At 47.4% G+C, this 19,632-nt stretch overlaps 1 protein-coding gene across 1 annotated transcript in view; it reads left to right on the top strand.

The window, feature by feature from the left end:
- The window catches only part of LOC144612010 (integrin alpha-7-like), a 202,780-nt gene that overhangs the window by 95,891 nt on the left and 87,257 nt on the right, over window positions 1–19,632 (top strand). Inside the window, exons 3-5 of the mRNA XM_078431445.1 lie at window positions 1,677–1,756; window positions 5,890–6,145; window positions 8,851–8,982. Of these exons, the coding sequence (XP_078287571.1) occupies window positions 1,677–1,756; window positions 5,890–6,145; window positions 8,851–8,982 (468 nt within the window). The remainder of the gene's footprint in view (window positions 1–1,676; window positions 1,757–5,889; window positions 6,146–8,850; window positions 8,983–19,632) is intronic.

Genomic DNA, 19,632 nt, shown 5'->3' with positions numbered 1-19,632 from the left:
ACTAAAACTACTGTTCATTGTGCGCCTATAGTAAAGGAAAACATCTCAAGATCCTGTTGGTGACAACATCTGACACTATGGACCTAAGGACCTAAAGTACAAGTGGTCAAAGGTTTGGTCAATGACGTTTTAGGGAATGAAAATCAATATATCTGCAGATGCTGGAAATCTGAAACAAAAGCAGGAAATGCTAGAAACACTCAGTGGGTCAGGCAGCATCTGAGGAAGGAGAACGAATTAATGTTTCAGGCACGAGATTCTTAAGGAGTGTCCTTAAGGTGGAAAGAGAGGCAGAGAGGTGTGGTGCAGGAATTCCAAAATGTCAGGTCTCAGATGAATGAAGGTGACGGCTAGCTATGGTAGAGGAGATTAAAAATCAGGGATGTGCACGAGGACAAGCGTTGAGCGGACAAAAGATGGCAGCGGACTGAAGGGCTGCGGAATCAGTCGAAGGATGTGAAACCAAAGATGGTCATTCAAACAAAGAAGATTATTTCCCCTTAAATTCTCTACAGTTACACTCCCGCTTCTCCATAATTAAAACCCTTCTATTTTTATCCGGATGTCTTGGGTTTCTGCCTGTGCGGAGTTTGAGTGTTGGGGGTTGTTTTAAATGGGGAAAACACGAGGGTCGCATCAGTGAAGGACATCTTCAAGGTTGGAAGTGGATGGAAGGTGAGATGAGGCAACTGAAAAAAAGGTGGCTGGGTAAAATCAGGCCTGTGGAGGTGGAGCATAAATCACAGGATCTCTTCATGTGACGGAAGTAGAATCAAATTGCCACGTCCTGCTCACATGTTAGTGTTTGAAAAAGCACCTCTAGATTCAGGAGCAGTTTCCTCCCAGCTGTTATCAGCCAACTGAATCATCCTCTCACCAACTAGAGAGCAGTCCTGATCTTCCATCTACCTCATTGGAGACCCTCGCACCATCTTTAATCGGTCTTTATTGGACTTCATCTTGCACTAAACATTATTCCCTTTGTCCTGTCTCTGTACACTGTGGACGGCTCGATTGTAATCCTGTATAGTCTGACTGGATAGCACGATATAAAAAGCTTTTCACTGTAGCTTGAATGAATGAATGAATGAATACCTTTATTGGCCAAGTATGCATATACAAGGAATGTGCCTTGGTGCTCCGCTCACAAAAGAAAACACAAACATACAGTTAACAATTAAGAATAAAGCATAACCACATCAAAACAATAAGGATACAACATTACGGTCTAAACATGTGGGTGGAAATAAACCAGAGCAAAAAAGAGACTACAGACTTTGGTTATTGAGTAGAACTATCAGTCGTGGAAAAAAGCTGTTTTTATGTCTGGCTGTGGCTGCTTTGACAGTCCGGAGTCGCCTTCCAGAGGGAAGTGCTTCAAAGAGTTTGTGGCCAGGGTGAGAGGGGTCAGAGATGATCTTGCCCGCTCACTTCCTGGCTTGGTACACATGACAATGAAACTAGACTAATCGAAATTAAAGTGGAAGGAGCACATTTTATGGTTCAAAAGTAGGAATGTATGAGAAATGCAAGGCACTTCGTGCAAAAATCAAAACTTGCTGGTATTCGTCAGGGAGCAAGTGCTCAGTGGGGATGTCATACCGGTTTGTTAGTTGGTGGATCTGATTTACAGACGATCGAGGCTGACACATTATGCATTCCTCTGTCTTTTCCAGTTGACCTGCAACGGGAGAGCAAAGAAAACCAATGGCTGGGGGTGACGGTCAAAAGCCAAGGGGTTGGAGGGAAGATTGTGGTGAGTTGATGATAAAAAGCCAAGGGGCTTGGAGCAATTATACATAAATAACGTCTCTGCTGGAAGACACAGTGCGGATGGCAGAACTATGCTTTTCAACAGCTGTGCACTAATAACTGATCGGACATGGAGCTATTGCATTCAAAATCAATTTAATCCTTACATTTTTCCTCAATTATTCAAGGATGGAGTCAGCAGTGATGGTTTGAAAATTTTCAGAAGGTTATTAAACCTTTCACTGGGAAGGATATTAAAATTGAACTTGATGGTGCCTAACTTGGTATCAGGCAATTGCCTTGCTTGTTGTTGTCATTTAGCAGTTGCCTTGGGAGATGTTCAATTCAGGGAGATTGCACAAGGGGGTGAGGGTCAAGTTACTTCATGGGGAAGCTTCTTGGCTAGAAATGTGGAACTGACAGTATCAGGAGGCAGCCTCAGTAGGAAGGAGAACACTGCAATGAATGGAAAGTCCATTTAAAACAATGTGTGGGAAGGAACTGCAGATGCTGGTTTATATCGAAGATAGACACAAAGTGCTGGAGTAACTCAGCGGGCCAGGCAGCATCTCTGAAGAGAAGGAATAGGTGACGTTTTGGGTCGAGAAGGGTCTCAATTCTCATTCCTTCTATCCAGAGATGCTGCCTGTCCCGCTGAGTTACTCCAGCACTTTGTGTCCATCTTCTAAAATCTTCTATTTAAAACTCCTGAGGTCCATTTTGGATGCAGAAGGATAAAAGTTACTGAGCCTGAGGGAACATTAACACAAGAGTATTGAAATGATAGTTAGCCGCGGCGATCCAGGGATAACCTATGTCCTGTTGTTAATTCAGCTCCAGTGTTGGGCTGTCCCTCCCCGCCCAGTTTCCCCTGACAAAGTTGTCAGGATGCGCCGTTTAAGCAAAAGGCCAACAGGAATAAAATCAAAATCTGTTAAAAGTAATGATTTTCCTTTTAAACTGTTTGAACTTGAAAGGACGCATTGATGAATGATCACAAGACCCTGCAGCGAAAATAGATGAGGAAAATCTCATCTGAAAAAGACACGCAACTATTTGTGGCAGCCTCATCACATAATCAGCGTAAAGCTTATCCCATGACCAGATGGCTGTGGGTTCAGATCCCAGCCTCGTCTATAACTTCAATGTTCCCGTCACTGTTTGGTTAAGATGCAAGTGAGCACCGTTAAATGACATTACTTTCATGTTACTTTGCTACAAGGTCACCCTGTACTGGTTGGCTGCACATCCGCATTAAATGCCTTTTGCCTGAGTTGAAACCATCTTGCAGCTGGGGATCAATGAGGTTGGCCGTTGAACAAGAACAAAAAAAAGACAGGGCAAACAGTGAACAGTGGATGTAAACAGTCATGTAAATCCGTGACTACAAGGATCCTAAGTCTAAGGCAGACACAAAATGCTGGAGTAACTCAGCGGGTCGGGCAGCATCTCAGGAGAGAAGGAATGGGTGACGTTTCGGGCCGAGACCCTTCTTCAGACATCAGACTGAAGAAGGGTCTCGACCCGAAACGTCACCCATTCCTTCTCTCCTGAGATGCTGCCTGACCCGCTGAGTTACTCCAGCATTTTGTGTCTACCTTCGATTTAAACCAGCATCTGCAGTTTTTTTCCTACACATAAGATCCTAAGTCTAATGGATTGGACATCCAGCCTAGCAACCACGAGTTAGTAACACTCAGCACTAAACAGAATTAACTCGTTGTTCTGTATTAGTTGTGGGCACTATAGTGGCACAGCTGGTCAAGCTGCTGCCTCACAGCACCAGAGACCCGGGTACAATCCTGACCTCCGGTGCTATCTGTGTGTGGAGTTTGCACGTTTTCCCGGTGACCGCGTGGGTTTCCTCCGGGTGCTCCGGTTTCCTCCCACATCCCAAAGACGTGCGGGTTTGCGGGTTAATTGTCCCTCTGTAAATTGCCCCCTAGTGTGAGAAAGTGGGATAACACAGAACTAGTGTGAATGGGTGATCGATGGTCGGCACGGACTCAGTGGGCCGAAGGGCCTGTTTCCATGCTGTGTCTTTCAATGAATTGAAATTGATTCCTGATATTGAACCGCATCCCAAGAGCAGTGAAACTTTCCTGAATACTGACCCTCACTTTGACATTGAACGTTTCCCACACCCATTTCTTTTTTAAGATAATTGTGATTTACAATTTTGTTTTATTTTTCTTATCACGTGTTCTCTTCAGAACGCTTTGAGAAATACAGTCCCACAGTTGCTGCCCTCCTTCAGATTTCTCACAAGTAGCCTGTGTGGGTTGTGCTGCTGAGTATTAACATTGCAGGCATTTTGACTGTGAAGGACTTAACAGCTGAGCTTGACCTTGCCTTTACCCAGGATTCAAGCATGTTGTAAAACACAAGGTGCTGGAGTAACTCAGCGGGTCAGGCAGCATCTCTGTAGGACATGGATAGGTGATGTTTCACAGAGTGCTGGAGTAACTCAGCGGGTCAGGCAGCATCTCTGGAGAACATGGATAGGTGACGTTTCACAGAGTCCTGGAGTAACTCAGCGGGTCAGGCAGCATCTCTGTAGGACATGGATAAGTTACATCTCTGGAGCACAGAGGTGCTGCACAAGATTCCAATATCATCTGCCAGAGTATTGAGTACAGAATTTGGGAGGTCATGTTGCAGTTGTATAAAATATTGATGAGGCCGCATTTAGAGTATTGTGATCAGTTCTGGGCACCGTGTTATAGGAAAGATATTGTCAAGCTGGAATGAGTGCAGAGAGGTTTTACGAGGATGTTGCCAGGATTAGAGGGTCTGAGCTATAGGGAGAGGTTGAGTAGGCTGGGTCTATTCCTTGGAGCACCGGAGGATGAGGGGTGATCTTATAGAAGTATATAAAATCATGAGAGGAATAGATTGGGCAGAGGCACAGAGTCTCTTGCCCAGAGTAGGTGAATAGAGTACCAGAGGACATGGGTTTAAGGTGAAGGGGAAAATAATTCATAGGAATCTGAGGGGTAACGTTTTCACACAGAGGGTGGTGGGTGTACGGAACAAGCTACCAGAGGAGATAGTTGAGGCAGGGACTATCCCAACATTTAGGAAACAGTTGGACAGGTACATGGATAGGACACGTTTGGAGGGATATAGGTCAAACGTGGGCAGGTGGGACTAGTGTAGCTGGGACATGTTGGCCGGTGTGGGTAAGTTGGGCCGAAGGGCCTGTTTCCATGCTGTATCACTCTATGACACCATTCAGGAGTTAGGTTAAGCCTGAAGTGAGTTTGGGTAGCTGGGGAAAAACTGTGTCCAAAACTATTGTGTCCAACAACAAAAATAACAATTAGGAGTTTGGGAGGGACTTCTTTAACCCAAGGAGTGCAAATGTAGAACTTGCCCTCAGGTAGAGTGGGTGAGTGGAATAGTGGCGATGCATGTAGAGAACTAGATGATGGAGGATGGAGAAAGTGTGCAAGAGAGGCTCCAGTGGAACATAAATACCAGAACGGACCTGTTGGGCCAAATGTTCATAAGTCATAGGAGCAGAATGAGGCCATTCAGCCCATTGAGCCTTCTCCGCCATTCTATTATGGCTGACCTATCTTTCCCTCTCAACCCCTCTCCCCTGCCGTCTCCCCATCATCCTTACCAATCAAGAATCTGTCAGTCTCCGCCTTAAACATACCCACTGACTTGGCCTCCACAGCCGTCTGTGGCAATGAATCCCACAGATTCACCAGCCTCTGGCTGAGGAAATTCCTCTTCATCTCCTATCTAAAGGTACATCCTTTTATTCTGAGGCTGTGCCCTCTGATCCTAGACTCTCCCACTAGTGGAAACATCCTCTCCACATCCACTCTATTCAGGTCTTTCACTATTCGGTAAGTTTCAATGAGGTCCCCCCTCATCCTTCTAAACTCCAGCGAGTACAGGCCCAGTCCTGTTAACCCACTCATTCCTGGGATCATTCTGGTAAACCTCTTCTGGACCCTCTCCAGAGCCAGCACATCCTTCCTCAGATATGGGGCCCAAAATTGCTCCCAATGCTCCCAATGTGATCTGACCAGTGCCTTGTAAAGCCTCAGCATTGCCCCCCTGTTTTTCTATGTCCCTTTGCTGCACTGTAAATTCCACGTGAACATGCGATATTGGTTGCAGACATGTGCCCATCGCTATGAGGTGAGGCAGCGCGTGAACCAGCTGGCAGAAACCCGGGACATGATCGGCCGTTGCTACGTCCTGAGCCAGGACTTAAAGATCAAAGACGAGTTGGACGGTGGCGACTGGAAGTTCTGTGAAGGCCGCACCCAGGGCCACCAGCGGTTCGGCTACTGCCAGCAGGGTATCGCTGCCGGCTTCACGGCAGACGACCACTACATCTTATTTGGTGCCCCGGGCACGTACAACTGGAAAGGTCAGTCACTTCCACTTTTGTGTGAGAGGGGAACAGGCCGTGGCAACCAAGATCATAACATTGCTGGTGAGGGTGTCACCCACTCATGCTGTGAGTCATCACAGGATCACTGCACGGGCAGCGAGCTATCTATAGTTCCAGCCGTAATTCCTCTTCTGACCACAGACATGCTGCGCTGTCTCTTTCAGCTCCAAGGCCAGGAGATGGCTGTCTGTTCCCCCTTGCTATGCCCCAGGCACGTGCGGTACTCTCCATCCGTGCAGTCTGGGTGCGTGGCAGGTGAAAGACAACAACCGTCCCGACCAGAGACGCTGGTCACAAAAATGCCACTGAACATGTATTAGGCCGAGGGACCTGAGACACCTCCGTCTCCACCCAAAGTCCCTCTCTGCCTCCCCCCGCGGTTAATAATGTGAGCAGCCATCAGCGGCTCTGAATGCATATTCCCAGCTACTTGGAGAGGTTTTACTCATGGTGTATGGGCAGTCTTACTCAGCGAGTTGTACTCTCCGTTCCTGACGCCAGGCACAAAGCTGCCCACTTTATCGAGAGGGGCTCGTGTGCCTGCTTCTACCCTCCATCTCCCTGCTCCGCACCTGACCTTCTGGGAGCTGCTTCATGCAACTCCTTCCCAGAACTTCATCCTCCCCAGAACACAGGCTAGGCCTCTCCAGCGACACTCAGACTGCACCACGGTAACAGGCTGCTGTTTGTGCTCCCAAACATGTTCACAGTCCGTTCTTCCATGGAGACCTGGCTCCATGGAAACATGCAGACTGCAAACATGCAAATTCCACTGGGCCCAAACTGTTTCCACTTCTCTAAAAGCGTGGCAGATCAGGTAACAGACCGAGTGAATTGGCCCAGTGTCCATTCACCTTTGAGGTTTTGGTATGGATCCAACTCAAACCGGTGACGGAGAAAATCAAAGATAGACACAAAATGCTGGAGTAACTCAGCAGGACAGGCAGCATCTGTGGAGAGAAGAAATGGGTGACGTTCGGGTCGGGGCCCTTCTCCGGTCTGAAGAAGGGTCTCGACCCAAAACGTCACCCATTCCTTCTCTCCAGAGATGCTGCCTGTCCCGCTGAGTTACTCCAGCATTTTGTGTCTATCACTTGGAGAAAGTCACCTCTCTCACTGAGGCCAGTGAGGTTGCTGCCATTTTGATGTCAGCAGTGTTGCAGTGGTAATTGATTAGGTGCCGGAGCTGTCACTGGTCCGGAGTGGCTGGTGTCAAATTCCCCGCTGGTTAAAATCCCCCGCTGTTTATTTTGGCTTTTTTTACAGAGGTGCTGGAGCGGCTCTCCGGTGAGCTCGGGCAGTACTGCACCCCTGGATGTCAGTGCCCGTGTGTCCAAAACTATTGCACTGGGCTGTGAGAATGGTTGGTGAGGGGAACAGCAGGACGGGATGCTTGTCTGTGCTCGGGGTTTAAGATGCATCTTTGCATCGTGCACTCTACACCCAGTCTGAGGGCAGCACTATCCCCTCTTCCCCTCAATTGGATCCTTCACCATTGCAAACGCAAACTTTTACTAGAAAAGGACAGATCCAGTTCTGTTGAACAGCTGACAGACTGCAACATGTTCAGATCGACGATATAAGACGCCCACAAGCTGCCAGTGAGTGGCTATCACTCCTGCTGGGTTAGATTAGAGAAGACCCGCGTGGAGGGTCATGTACATTCTAGTCATTTATCCCCAAACTTTTTCCTGACACAAAAAATTCACCTTTCATAGTCCACAGCGGAGCCATTTTGTTCTAAAGTAACATTTTGCCTCTTTTGTTGTCAGGCAAGAATTTTAAAGGAACATCTAATGCTGTGGTATCACAACATGCTGGAGTAACTCAGCGGGTCAGGCAGCATCTCAGGAGAGAAGGAATGGGTGACGTTTCGGGTCGAGATCCTTCTTCAGTCTGATGAAGGGTCTCGACCCAAAATGTCACCCATTCCTTCTCTCCTGAGATGCTGCCTGACCCGCTGAGTTACTCCGGCATTTTGTGATACCTTCGATTTGGACCAGCATCTGCAGTTGTTTTCCTACACATCTAGTGTTGTAGCTGGCAACAGGCAGCAATTTCATTCCTGTATTTCCTCCAAAAGTCCAAATGCATTTTTAAGGACCTCTTAAAACTTATCGGTGTGCATTTAGGGAATTCTTCGACTCACCGTCCAAAAGTTAGTGTCAGATGGCCAAACAACAGCAGTACCCTAGCACTGCAACAAATGTGTTGAATTGATGCTATTGAATAATCTGTTGATGACAGTAACAGAGCCATTGGGACTCCTGAGAGCTCCTGGGGTGCTGGCCCTACACCCTCAATCATTTTGAGGTAGGCCAGTGGGGTTGAATCCATTTCACATCCAGGAACCTTCTATCACCCATCTTCGATCTCCAGGTTGAACCTGCAGGTTGTGAGGAACTCAGCATCTGGGCAAAGGTAAGTCTTCATTCCTTGGTTCATGGTCCAGTCCACTTCCTTGATTGCCTTCCTGCCCAGTTGGCCGAGTCTTGAGTTCAGCCCCTGTGTCCTCTCTCTTTACCCAGTGTGGATCAGGTGGCAAAGACTTGCGTGACATGCGACACAGGACCAGCTCATAATCCAGGTCTCAATCTGGCCAGGGTGCAGTCTGGAGGATGGTTGAAGTGTAAGGTTCGCTTACTGTTGTTCTTGCTTCATTTACCTCTCAATATTTTTAGGTAATGTTCGGGCAGAATTGTACAGTCATTCTATGGTCTTCTTGGGCATCTATGACGACGGACCATACGAAGTGGGTGATGAAAGAAGGCAGGAGGCTGAGCTGGTTCCTGTGCCTGCCAATAGCTACTTAGGTAGGATACTCGTCTCATGCAGACAGAGAGCGGTGACTGGAGCGAATCCAAGATGGCTGAGGATTCCATTTAGTGTCCCACCCAGAAACGCCACCAAAATATAACCTGCTTCAGGTTACCAACGCCCGTTTTGGTTTGGCTTGTTCCCATTGTGCTTTTGCATTTCACGAACAAGTTCACTGTAATGTGTGAAAGTCACATACGCTGGGTTCATAGTTGCCTCCAGGGCTACGTTAGTCCTGCACTGGCATTGTGCTTTATCACATGGCATTACAGTATCGAGGGCATGGGTCCGCTCGATGGTGCCCAGGCCTGGCACCAGATACATCATGGCCACCAAGGCCGAGATTGTTCTCTAACATTGACTCCGTCAGCAATGACCCTCGACAGTGTCCAGGAAATAACGTGCACTGAATGAGTTCCAGCTTGTCGTGAAATGCAAAGCATTGTCCCCCCTCCCTCTCGACACACACCCACTCTATGAGTTACGATTTGAATGTCAACAGTGTTATGATATTAATCCCAAGGAATCCTCAGTTGCTGGCCCAGTCACCCCCCTCTGCTCTGCACTTCCTTCTCGATTCTAACTCATCTTCTTCTTTCCCCCCCCCTCCCATTCCCTGCCCGTCTCGAACGCACAGGTTTAATATTTCTGTCAACAACCAGTAGTTCAGACCCTGATCAGCTGGTTTACAAGACACCGGACCCTGCTGAGAAAGCAGCCAGAAGTCCTCATGACGTAACCCAACATAGTTACTTAGGTTTGTAACTGAGCATGTGCCAGGAGAAGTGTGCAGCCATTCCCTCTTGTGTCTTTATCTGTGTCCAAACATATTGTGTGGGGGAAGGGGAAAGATAAGAGGAAAAGACAACAAACGTGTTAGCGGCTCCATGTTTCTGCACATTTTGATGGTCACATGAATGTCACTGCTTCCTGTTGGTTAGGCTGCTTGATAACTAATCAGGCGGGCCTTTGGTTAATGGTGATCCCGACTCTAAGTGGGGAAGTACAATAGGACCTATGTCTGACAACAGTATAGGAGAGCTTCTTTGTCAGGGGGGCAGATAGATTATCAGTTAGGTACAAATTGAGTTGAGAGGTGGGAGCGCAATAACAGACAGGAATGGAAAACGCCTCCAGAGGTCTTGGATGAAGTTCTGATTCCTACCATCCAGAAACATAGAAAAACATGAAGTGGCCTGTCTCTCAGTCAGAACATAGACACAAAATGCAGGTGTAACTCAGCGGGACAGGCAACATCTCTGGAGGGAAGAAATGGGTGACGTTTCGGGTCGAGACCCTTCTTCAGACAGGTCCCGACCCGAAACGTCACCCATTCCCTCTCTCCAGAGATGCTGCCTGTCCCGCTGAGTTACTCCAGCTTTTAGTGTCTATCGTCGGTTTAAACCAGCATCTGCAGTTCCTTCCTGCACATCTCTCTCAGTCCTGCTCTTTTTAGTTAAATTACATTTATCCACTGAGGAGATGAATCTGAGTAGATACAACTAGTAGCAATTTACCAAATGGTGACAAGGTTGATCATAAGAACAACTGCAGCTCCCATGACAGGCTACTGCAAAGAATCAGGGGGAGAGCCTTGACCCTGGATGTACTTAAGTGCAAGGAAGCTGTCTTGTTAAAAGTGACATTGTTGGCGTTGAAGGCACCATATGGAAGCAGTGATGTTGTGTGTGAGATGTGTGCATGGCCCACAACATCACACTGTCGAATTGACTTCAAGCAAGCTGCCATGATCCCAGCTCTGGTGATACTAAAGGAATGTATGTGTATTAGTTGGAAGTTTGCCCAGTCAAAAACAGCTTCACTCAATTCTGGTAGTCCATTACACAGTTGGCTGACAGAGAGTATGGCTGCTTGCCATTGTGCCTGCAAGGAATGCTTCCGATTATCCTGCATGCAATGACACCAGAATGTTTCAGTTAACTGCTGACAATGCTGAAACCTGGTGTCGTCCACATGGAAAGGGTGAGTGTAAGAAATGGACGTAAGAAAGGGGTTTCCAAGGTTGGTCGCTTGAGATATATCTCAAATGTTGGAGAATGATTTTGAAAGATTCCCAACTAGATGTGTCAAATTCAGCTTCCATGTGTGCAGGGAATTCATATCATTGAGAATCTCTGCTGCAGATTTACAGTGTGATTTGCAAGAACCTCCTATTACCCCCTCAAGCTTTGAATGATGTAGAACCTAGGGTTGCCAACTGTCCCGTATTAGCCGGGACACCCCGTATATTGGGCTAAATTGGTTTGTCCCGTACGGGACCGCCCTAGTCCTGTATTAGGCCCAGGGTGCGCAGTAGGCCCGGACACTATAGGCCCAGGGGTCGCTGTAGGCCCGGACACTGTAGGCCCGGACACTGTAGGTCTGGACACAGTAGGCCCAGGGGCCGCTGTAGGCCAGGACACTGTAGGCCCGGACACTGTAGGCCCGGACACTGTAGGCCCGGACACTGTAGGCCCGGATACTGTAGGCCCGGACACTGTAGGCCCAGACACTGTAGACCTGCAGTCTTAGTCCCAGTTGCACTGTAGGACACTGTAGGCCCGGACAGTGTGGGCCCGAGGGCCCGGGCGCTGCATAACGGATGTTGCGTAGCAACCCGCCTCCCGGCCCGGGTGGCCGCCATTGGTGGAGCGGGAGCACATGGCCACTGGCTGGGTGAGGTCACGTGGGGCGCGGGGCGGTAACGTCACCTTGTCCCTTATTTGGAGTGAGAAAGTTGGCAACCCTAGTAGAAACCCAACCCAGTACATCTGAATGAAATTCCACAGACACTTATGGAAATCCAATGCTGACTGAATTAGACCATTAGACAGGAGCAGAATTAGGCCATTCAGCCCATCGAGTCTACTATGCCATTCCATCATGGTTGATCTATTTTGTCCTCTCAACCCCATTCTCCTGCCTGCTCCCCGTAACCTTTGATGCCCTTACTAATCAAGAAGCTATCAATCTCCGCATTAAAAATATCCAATGACTTGGCCTCCACAGTCATAGGTGGCAATAAATACCACAGATTCACCACCTTCTGGGTAAAGAACTTGCTCTTCCTCTCCTTTCTAAAGACGTACAGGTATGTAGGTTAATTGGCTGGGTAAATGTTTAAAAAAAGAAAAAAAGAAAAAAAGAATTGTCCCTAGTGGGTGTAGGATAGTGTTAATGTACGGGGATCGCTGGGCGGCACGGACTTGGAGGGCCGAAAAGGCCTGTTTCCGGCTGTATATATATGATATGATATGATGATAAAGGTACGTCCCTTTATTCTGAGGCTGTGCCCTCTGGTCTTAGACTCTCCCACTACTTTCCGAATGGCCAAAGTTATGAATTTGGTTTTGTGACAGTTTTAGCTTTAGAAATACAGCGTGGAAACAGGCCCTTTGGTCCATTGACCGGAAATCACCCGTGCACTAGTTCTATCCTACACACTAGGGACAATTTACAGGAGCCAATTAACCTACAAACCTGCATGTCTTTGGAATGTGGAAGGAAACCGGAGCACCTGGTGAAAGCCCACACGGTTACAGGAAGGATATACAAACTCCACACAGACAGCACCTGTGGTCAGGATGGAACCCAGGTCTCTAGCGCTGTGATGCAGCAACTCTACCGCTGCACCACTGTGCCACCCCATGCCATGGTAGAAATTCAACAGAGGCACTCAGAAGTTGGACCACGTTGTTCCTGCTTTATAAGGCCTAATTTTGTTAGCCAACGCCCTTCCATGCCCCTGATAAATATCCAAAGGCTGTTAACCATCCGGCCACCTGCCCAACACAGATACAATGAGAAGGTAATGAGTGTTTCAGGATCACTTTGGGAAATGAGGTTTCCAACAAAAATATCTCCACAAATAAGTTGCTTGATTATTACCAGCATTAGTCGCTGCCTACCCCATTAATAACAACTGTCCTTTAAATTGAGTCCATTGGCATTGAACCCCATTCCTATGGAAGGCCGAGGTGCCCATGGACCTCTCACTTGCTCTCCAAGATGAGTTTTATTGAGGACTAAATCTGAGCCAACCTGTTGGAGCTGCATCGCCCTCTCCCTAGCTGTTACCAGGCACCAGTCAATTCCTACCCCAGCAATCCTGGATTGCAACTCTATTGTTGTCAAGTCAAGTCAAATTTATTTATAAAAGCACATTTAAAAACAACCCACGTTGACCAAAGTGCTGTACATCAGAGTAGGTACTAAAAACACAATAAGAAACAGACATCACAGCACACAGGCACAAAAAACAGTTCAAAGGAATCAGCCCAAAACACAAGGCTTCAGTATGCCCGAGATACTTTTTTCAATACATCTTTTTTTCGCGCATGTGTTCAAAAGCATTCTTGACAATGAAGTACAAAGTGGATATGGCAGGAAAGGACAAGAGAAAGCCCACATCAGCTGATGGGTGTTGTTGAGAAGTTTAGAGGAAGCTTTCCTTTTCTGGCCTGGGTCTTGAGGCACTGGCTATAAGCAGTGACACAGAGGTGGAAAATCTTCCTCTTTCTTTGCAAATCATCTCTCATTTTGAAGAGCGTGAAAGTATCACCAAAGGGCAAAATGAGACAATTCCAAGGCATGTTTCCGAAATATCCAAGATTATATTTCAAGGGACCACATATTTTCTAAATTGGGAATGGGCAGTAAAGTGCACCCAGTCCATGCGGATGGTGATAATCTGTTCTTGTGATTCATTGTCAGTGGCATGTTGTTGCGTGTTGCATGTTTCAGCTGGCTTTCTGTGTTACTTAGATACTTGTCATGTCATTTCCCGGTCTCTGTTTCCACCCTCTTTCCACGCACTTAAATCCGCCGCCCTGATCACCTCCTCTCCCTCTCACTTTGTTCGAGTGTGGACTAGTGGTGTGCCGCAACTCCGTGCCAGCCACCAACCTCCACATTGGGATGGTCCTGGCTCCGACCCCTCGCTGCCGCTCAGTGAGTTAATCATTGGAAGCCAAGCCAGGGCCCGCTTCAGCCTACAACGAGCTGGAGGGCTGCACTTTATCAATGACACCATCTGGATGCCCCACGTGTCCAGATGCCTGACCACACCTACAGCCTCACACAAAGAAAGAGTGGCCCCTTCCCAGAAGTATCATCTGGAGATCAGTACACCAGCACAAGAGGGAGAGAGCAAGTAAAAAACAGGGGGGGCTTAAATGTCAATTGGTCTTGATGAGACTCTGGTTTATATAAGCATTGAACTCCAGGATACAGATTATTTTCATTTCCCGTTCTAATCAGAGTGATTGGTTTTGGGTGTGATGCCCTCAAAAGAGGCGGTTGGTGAAGCTAAGGGATTGGATGACTCTGAATAGCTCTTGTCCTCCTGTTTGCCAGCACAGTTCCATCTCCATGCTTCATGCCTAATATTTCCATCGACTCGTGCCAGCACTTTGACCAGTTTGTAGCTATCTGTTGCCTGGCGCAGGAGCAAGACATTCCATTCTTCAAACAGCTTTCCAGCTTGCTTGAGTTGGGCAAATAATCACCGTAACAGCAAAAATAAAACCATCTGCTTCACTCAATTAACGTCCAGCCTTCATTGTACTAGCCTTTCGACATCTTGGACAGATGCTGAATGCCTGTGATGCTCCATCATTTTCCAGCACATCCTTTCACAAGCCTTACAGCTTCAAGCCAGCACACCATTTTGTGTCTTGCATGGTTCGGAAAACTGGAGAGTTGGCACTTGCATACGAGCATTGATTGTTTATGACTTCGTACATAACCCACCCCGGCATCTTGAAGATTGCTTCACACTCGAGCAACTGTGGGAATCTCTTGTCAAGAAAAATCAGAACACCACTTTCACGGAATAAGTTAATGTCATTCTCGCTGACATATAATCACGTTAACGTTAAATTATCCTATTTGTTTCATCAGTCCGAGGGCTGCCATTTGTGAATTCCACTGGGAATTCTGCAGGTCTCCTCAAAGCTTCAGTGAGCATTCTTGTCCTTGTGGGAGCTCGTGACGAGCTTCTGGCCACTGAATCTGGAGCAGATCCAATTCTCACCAGATATTTAGTTGATCAATTTTGTACTTTTAATCATTGTTTATAAATGAATCTCTGTTTTCAAGGCACTTCCACCAATGTTTCTGAATAAGAGAATAAGCAGGTTGAGCAAGTGCATATTTCATATTAATTTTAGATATTTCTTTTTCTGGTTTTCCAACAAGTCCAGACCTTGGTGTGGCTGGATATGAACCTGTCCCAACCACTCCAAGGTCTTCAAGTTTGGATCTCCAGTGTCCTATTAGGAGCATAATTTACTACAGATATCTGAGGTTGGGTGGATGTACAGGTCCACCACCGATTTTCCGGCACCCTTGGTTCCAGAGCCTTTCTTAGATTATCTGTTTTGCCAGAATGTTCCGCCTAGGCCGCCGTGGGGCCAAGATACCAGCCCATAAAGTCGGCCTCGGAAGTCGGCTATGGAACGGATCTGCCGGCTCCGGCCGGGCCGGAATTCCAGGGCCCCGGCCAATCGGCCGAGGAAGTCCCGATGAGGTCGAGATTGGCCACCTCAGCCAGCCTTGGTGCCACATTTTATGGGGGACTTCCAGGGGGATTTCAAGTGCACTCTCATCATTTTGTCCAGATTAGAAGGTGCCAGACCACCAGTTGCCAGAAAATCGGTGGTGGACCTGTACTTAAATGAGAACTATTCCATAGATTTCTCAAGCAACAGCCTGGCCCATTGCTAGTACAGAAAACTCCTGCATTATGGGTGTTGGGAGTACGGGATTGCAATTCTAGAAAACGGGCTTAATCGTGATATTCCATAACACAAAATATAGAAGTTGGGAGGTCATGTTGCAGTTGTATAAGAGGTTAGTGAGGCCGCATTTAGAGTATTGTGTTCAGTTCTGGGCACCATGTTATCAGAAAGATGTCAAGCTGGAAAGGGCACAGAGAAGATTTACGTGGATGTTGCCAGGACTAGATGGTGTGAGCTACAGGGAGAGGTTGAGCAGGCTGGGACTCTATTCCATGGAGTGCAGGAGGATGATGGGTGATCTTATAGAGGTGTACAAAATCATGAGAGGAATAGATCGGGTAGATGTACAGAGTCTCTTGCCCAGAGTAGGTGAATCAAGGACCAGAGGACAAGGGTTTAAGGTGAAGGGGAAAAGATTGAATAGGAATCTGAGGGGTAACTTTTTCACACAAAGGTTGGTGAGTGTATGGAACGAGCTTCCAGAGGAGGTAGTTGTGGCTGAAACAGTTAGACAGGTACATGGATAGGACAGGTTTGGAGGGATATGGGCCAAACGCAGGCAGGTGGGACTAGTGTAGATGGGACATGTTGGCCGGTTCAGTGTGAAGAAGGGTCTCGACCCGAAACGTCACCCATTTCTTCTCTCTCGAGATGCTGCCTGACCCGCTGAGTCACTGCAGCATTTTGTGTCTTCCTTCGATTTTAACCAGCATCTACAGTTTTTTTCCTGCACCTTCGGCCCACCAAGTCCGCACTGACCAGCGATCCCTGTACACTAGTTCTATCCTACACACTAGAGACAATTTACAATTTTACCGAAGCCAATTAACCTATAAACCTCTGATGAACGGTTTCGACCTGAAATGTCACCTATTCCGTTTCTCCAGAGATGCTGCCTGACCCTCCTGAGTTACTCCAGCCTTTTGTGTCTATCTTCGTTTTAAACCAGTTTCCGCAGTTCTTTCCTACTCAACCTACAAACCTGTACGTCTTTGAAGTGTGGGAGAAAACCCACTCGGTCATAGGGAGAACGTACAAACTCCATACAGACATCACGTAGTCAGGATGGAACCCGGGTCTCTGGCGCTGTGAGGCAGCAACTCTACCGCTGTGCCACCCAGTTAGCTGAATCACCTCCAGATACTTTTTCCTCGTCCACTGTCCATCCCGACTTCTCAAACGCAATATTGTGGGTGCAGTAGAGCTCGTAGGTCTCAATGGTTCAATGGTTCTTTACTATCGCATGTACCAAGGTACAGTTCAACAGTTGTCACCCACACATAAGCACAATCCCAGACTTCATTCAGAATGTATAGGAACAGCAAGAGTCGCCAGGTTTTGGCGCCATTTTCAAAGACTCAGCTGCAGCTGGCCACAAAGGCCCTTTGCAGCCGTCGCCTCCGTGCTGTTTACTCTGGTGGGACGATTGAGAGGACAGACCCTCAGGATGGGAGTGAGATCATTCAGCAGATGCTGGGGTCAATGGAGCTAACAAGACCAGGATGGGATAGGTTATTTTTAGATGAAAGTATCAAAGGACGTAGAGGAAGGCAGATACATGAGGATAAGTCAGTGTTGTGCCCTGGTCTAAGGGAATGGTGGAGCAGGTTCAACTGGCTGCCAGGCCTCCTCTCCTTCCCATCTGTAATGGTGACCACTAATACCTGGCATCCACTACTGTGGCTGCAATGTCAGCAGATTTCTCTGGTTCACTGTGACTAGGGTTGCCAACTGTCCTGTATTTGCCGGGTCATCCTGTATTTTGGGCTAAATTGGTTTGTCCCATATTGGACAGCCCTTGTCCCGTATTAGGGCCGGGGGACGCTGTAGGCCCGGACGCTGTAGGTCCGGACAGTGTAGGTCCGGAGGCCGTTGTAGGTCCAGACAGTGTAGGCCCGGAGGCCCGGGCGCCGCCTAACGGAGGTTGCGCAGCAACCCAGCCTCCCAGCCCGGGCGGCCGCCATAGGTGGGGCGTGAGCACGTGGCTGCTGGCTGGGTGAGGTCACGTGGGGCGCGGGGCGGTGACGTCACCTTGTTCCTTATTTGGGAGTGAGATAGTTGGCAACCCTAACTGTGAGTGAGCATTTATTTCGTGGGGGCTAAAATACAAAACAGGGATGTAATGCTGAGGCTCTATAAGATGTTAGACAGACTGCATTTGGAGCATTGTGAGCAGTTTTGGGCCTCATATCTGAGGAAGGATGTGCTGGCGTTGGAGAGGGTCCAGAGGAGGTTTACAAGAATGATCCTAGGAATGCTTGGGTTCACAAGATGAGTGTTTCAAATTCTGGCCTCTTGGTTATTCCTGATTGTGGTAGCCTGGGCTTCAATATCCTGGCATCCTCTTACAGTTCTCCGATGCTCTCTGCCACTGTGAAGTCTGATGCTCCAAATCCCATCTCTTTGACCAGTCCTTTCATCGCCTCCTTCAAACATTTCCCTCTGTGAACCGGCACTATATTTCACTTTAGAATACTCCTGTGAAATGCATCAGGATATTTGACCACATTAATTGCACGGAGTTGTTGATGGGCCATGGGTCGAGATCACTTATCAAAACCTTTTTTCTGAAAGCCTCTTTTACGCCCCAGTTAATGCCCTTCAAAGTGCGTTTGATAAAAGCACATTATCAAAGTGCATTTGATAAAGCACATTTGACATTAAAGAAAAGCACATTCTGGTCTCCTGAGTATGAATGTGTTCTGTAATGGGCTGTCAAACCCAGCTTGGATTAATCATAAAGCAAAAGTCTTGCTAATGTAATGATTATAAATGGATGCAATTTAACTGCCTTGATTTTACGAGAGGTTAAATGAAGGCTCCCTTCTTGAATATATTTGAATAAATAACATCCAGAAAGCAGACAAAAGATAACGCTTGTAGAGATTGGAGAAAGGTCCCGACCCAAAGCGTCACCAATCGTGTTCTCCAGAGATATTGCCTGATCCGCTGAGTTACTCCAGCACTTCGTGTTCTACGCAAGATTCCAACAGTTCCTAGTGTCTCCATGGAGATTATTTTGACTTTGTGACAATGGACATTTCAACTATTGCCACCAAACTGTTTCTGGTGAATCTCGCCAAACATTTGTTCTGGGTAAATAGGATAACTGTACAAAGGCCCTGATATTTTGTGAAGAAGGGAATGAGCACTTGGAAGCAATCTGCCATTTTGAAGTAAAATGGCTGCTTCGTCTCATGAGATTGCACCTTGTGAATCCTTCTTCATTTGTTGCATACAGTCGAACTGCTGGGGTCAGAGTTGCAATTTATTCTTCCAAATTAAAGGGTTACTTGTGCTACTGAATTTGCTGGTTGCCATTTTGACATGGTTTTATGCAACTATTGCACATTTATGGAAAGAATATTTTTTGATATTGAATTTAAACTGCATCTACAAATAACCTATCCACCAATCTGGAGAGGTGGGCCTTGTGCTTGTATTCAATCTGGCTGATAGAATTTGGAACTATATATACGAAGGAAACCACACTTGGAGCGCTGCATGCAGTTCTAGCCGCCCAGTTGTAGGAAGGATGTCATTAAGTTGGAAAAGATGCAGTGGTTTAGTTTAGTTTAGAGATACAGCGCGGAAAGAGGCCCTTCGGCCCACCGAATCTGTGCCGACCAGCAATCCCCGCACACTAATCCCCACACACATTAACACTATCCCACACACATTAGGGACAATTTTACACGTACACCAAGACAATTAACCTACTTGGAGAAAACCCACGCGGTCATGAGGAGAACTTACAAACTCCATACAGACAGCATTCATAGTCGGGATCAAACCCGGGTCTGTGCGCTGTAAGGCAGCAACTCTACCGCTGCACCACCGTGCCGCCACCAGAATGTTCCCAGGATTTGCTGACTGTTGTAGGGAGAGGCTGGACAGGCAGGAACT

This window comes from Rhinoraja longicauda, chromosome 42 (genome assembly GCF_053455715.1).
Source record: "Rhinoraja longicauda isolate Sanriku21f chromosome 42, sRhiLon1.1, whole genome shotgun sequence".
Lineage (NCBI taxonomy): Eukaryota > Metazoa > Chordata > Chondrichthyes > Rajiformes > Arhynchobatidae > Rhinoraja > Rhinoraja longicauda.
This window is presented reverse-complemented; position numbering and strand designations above follow the sequence as displayed.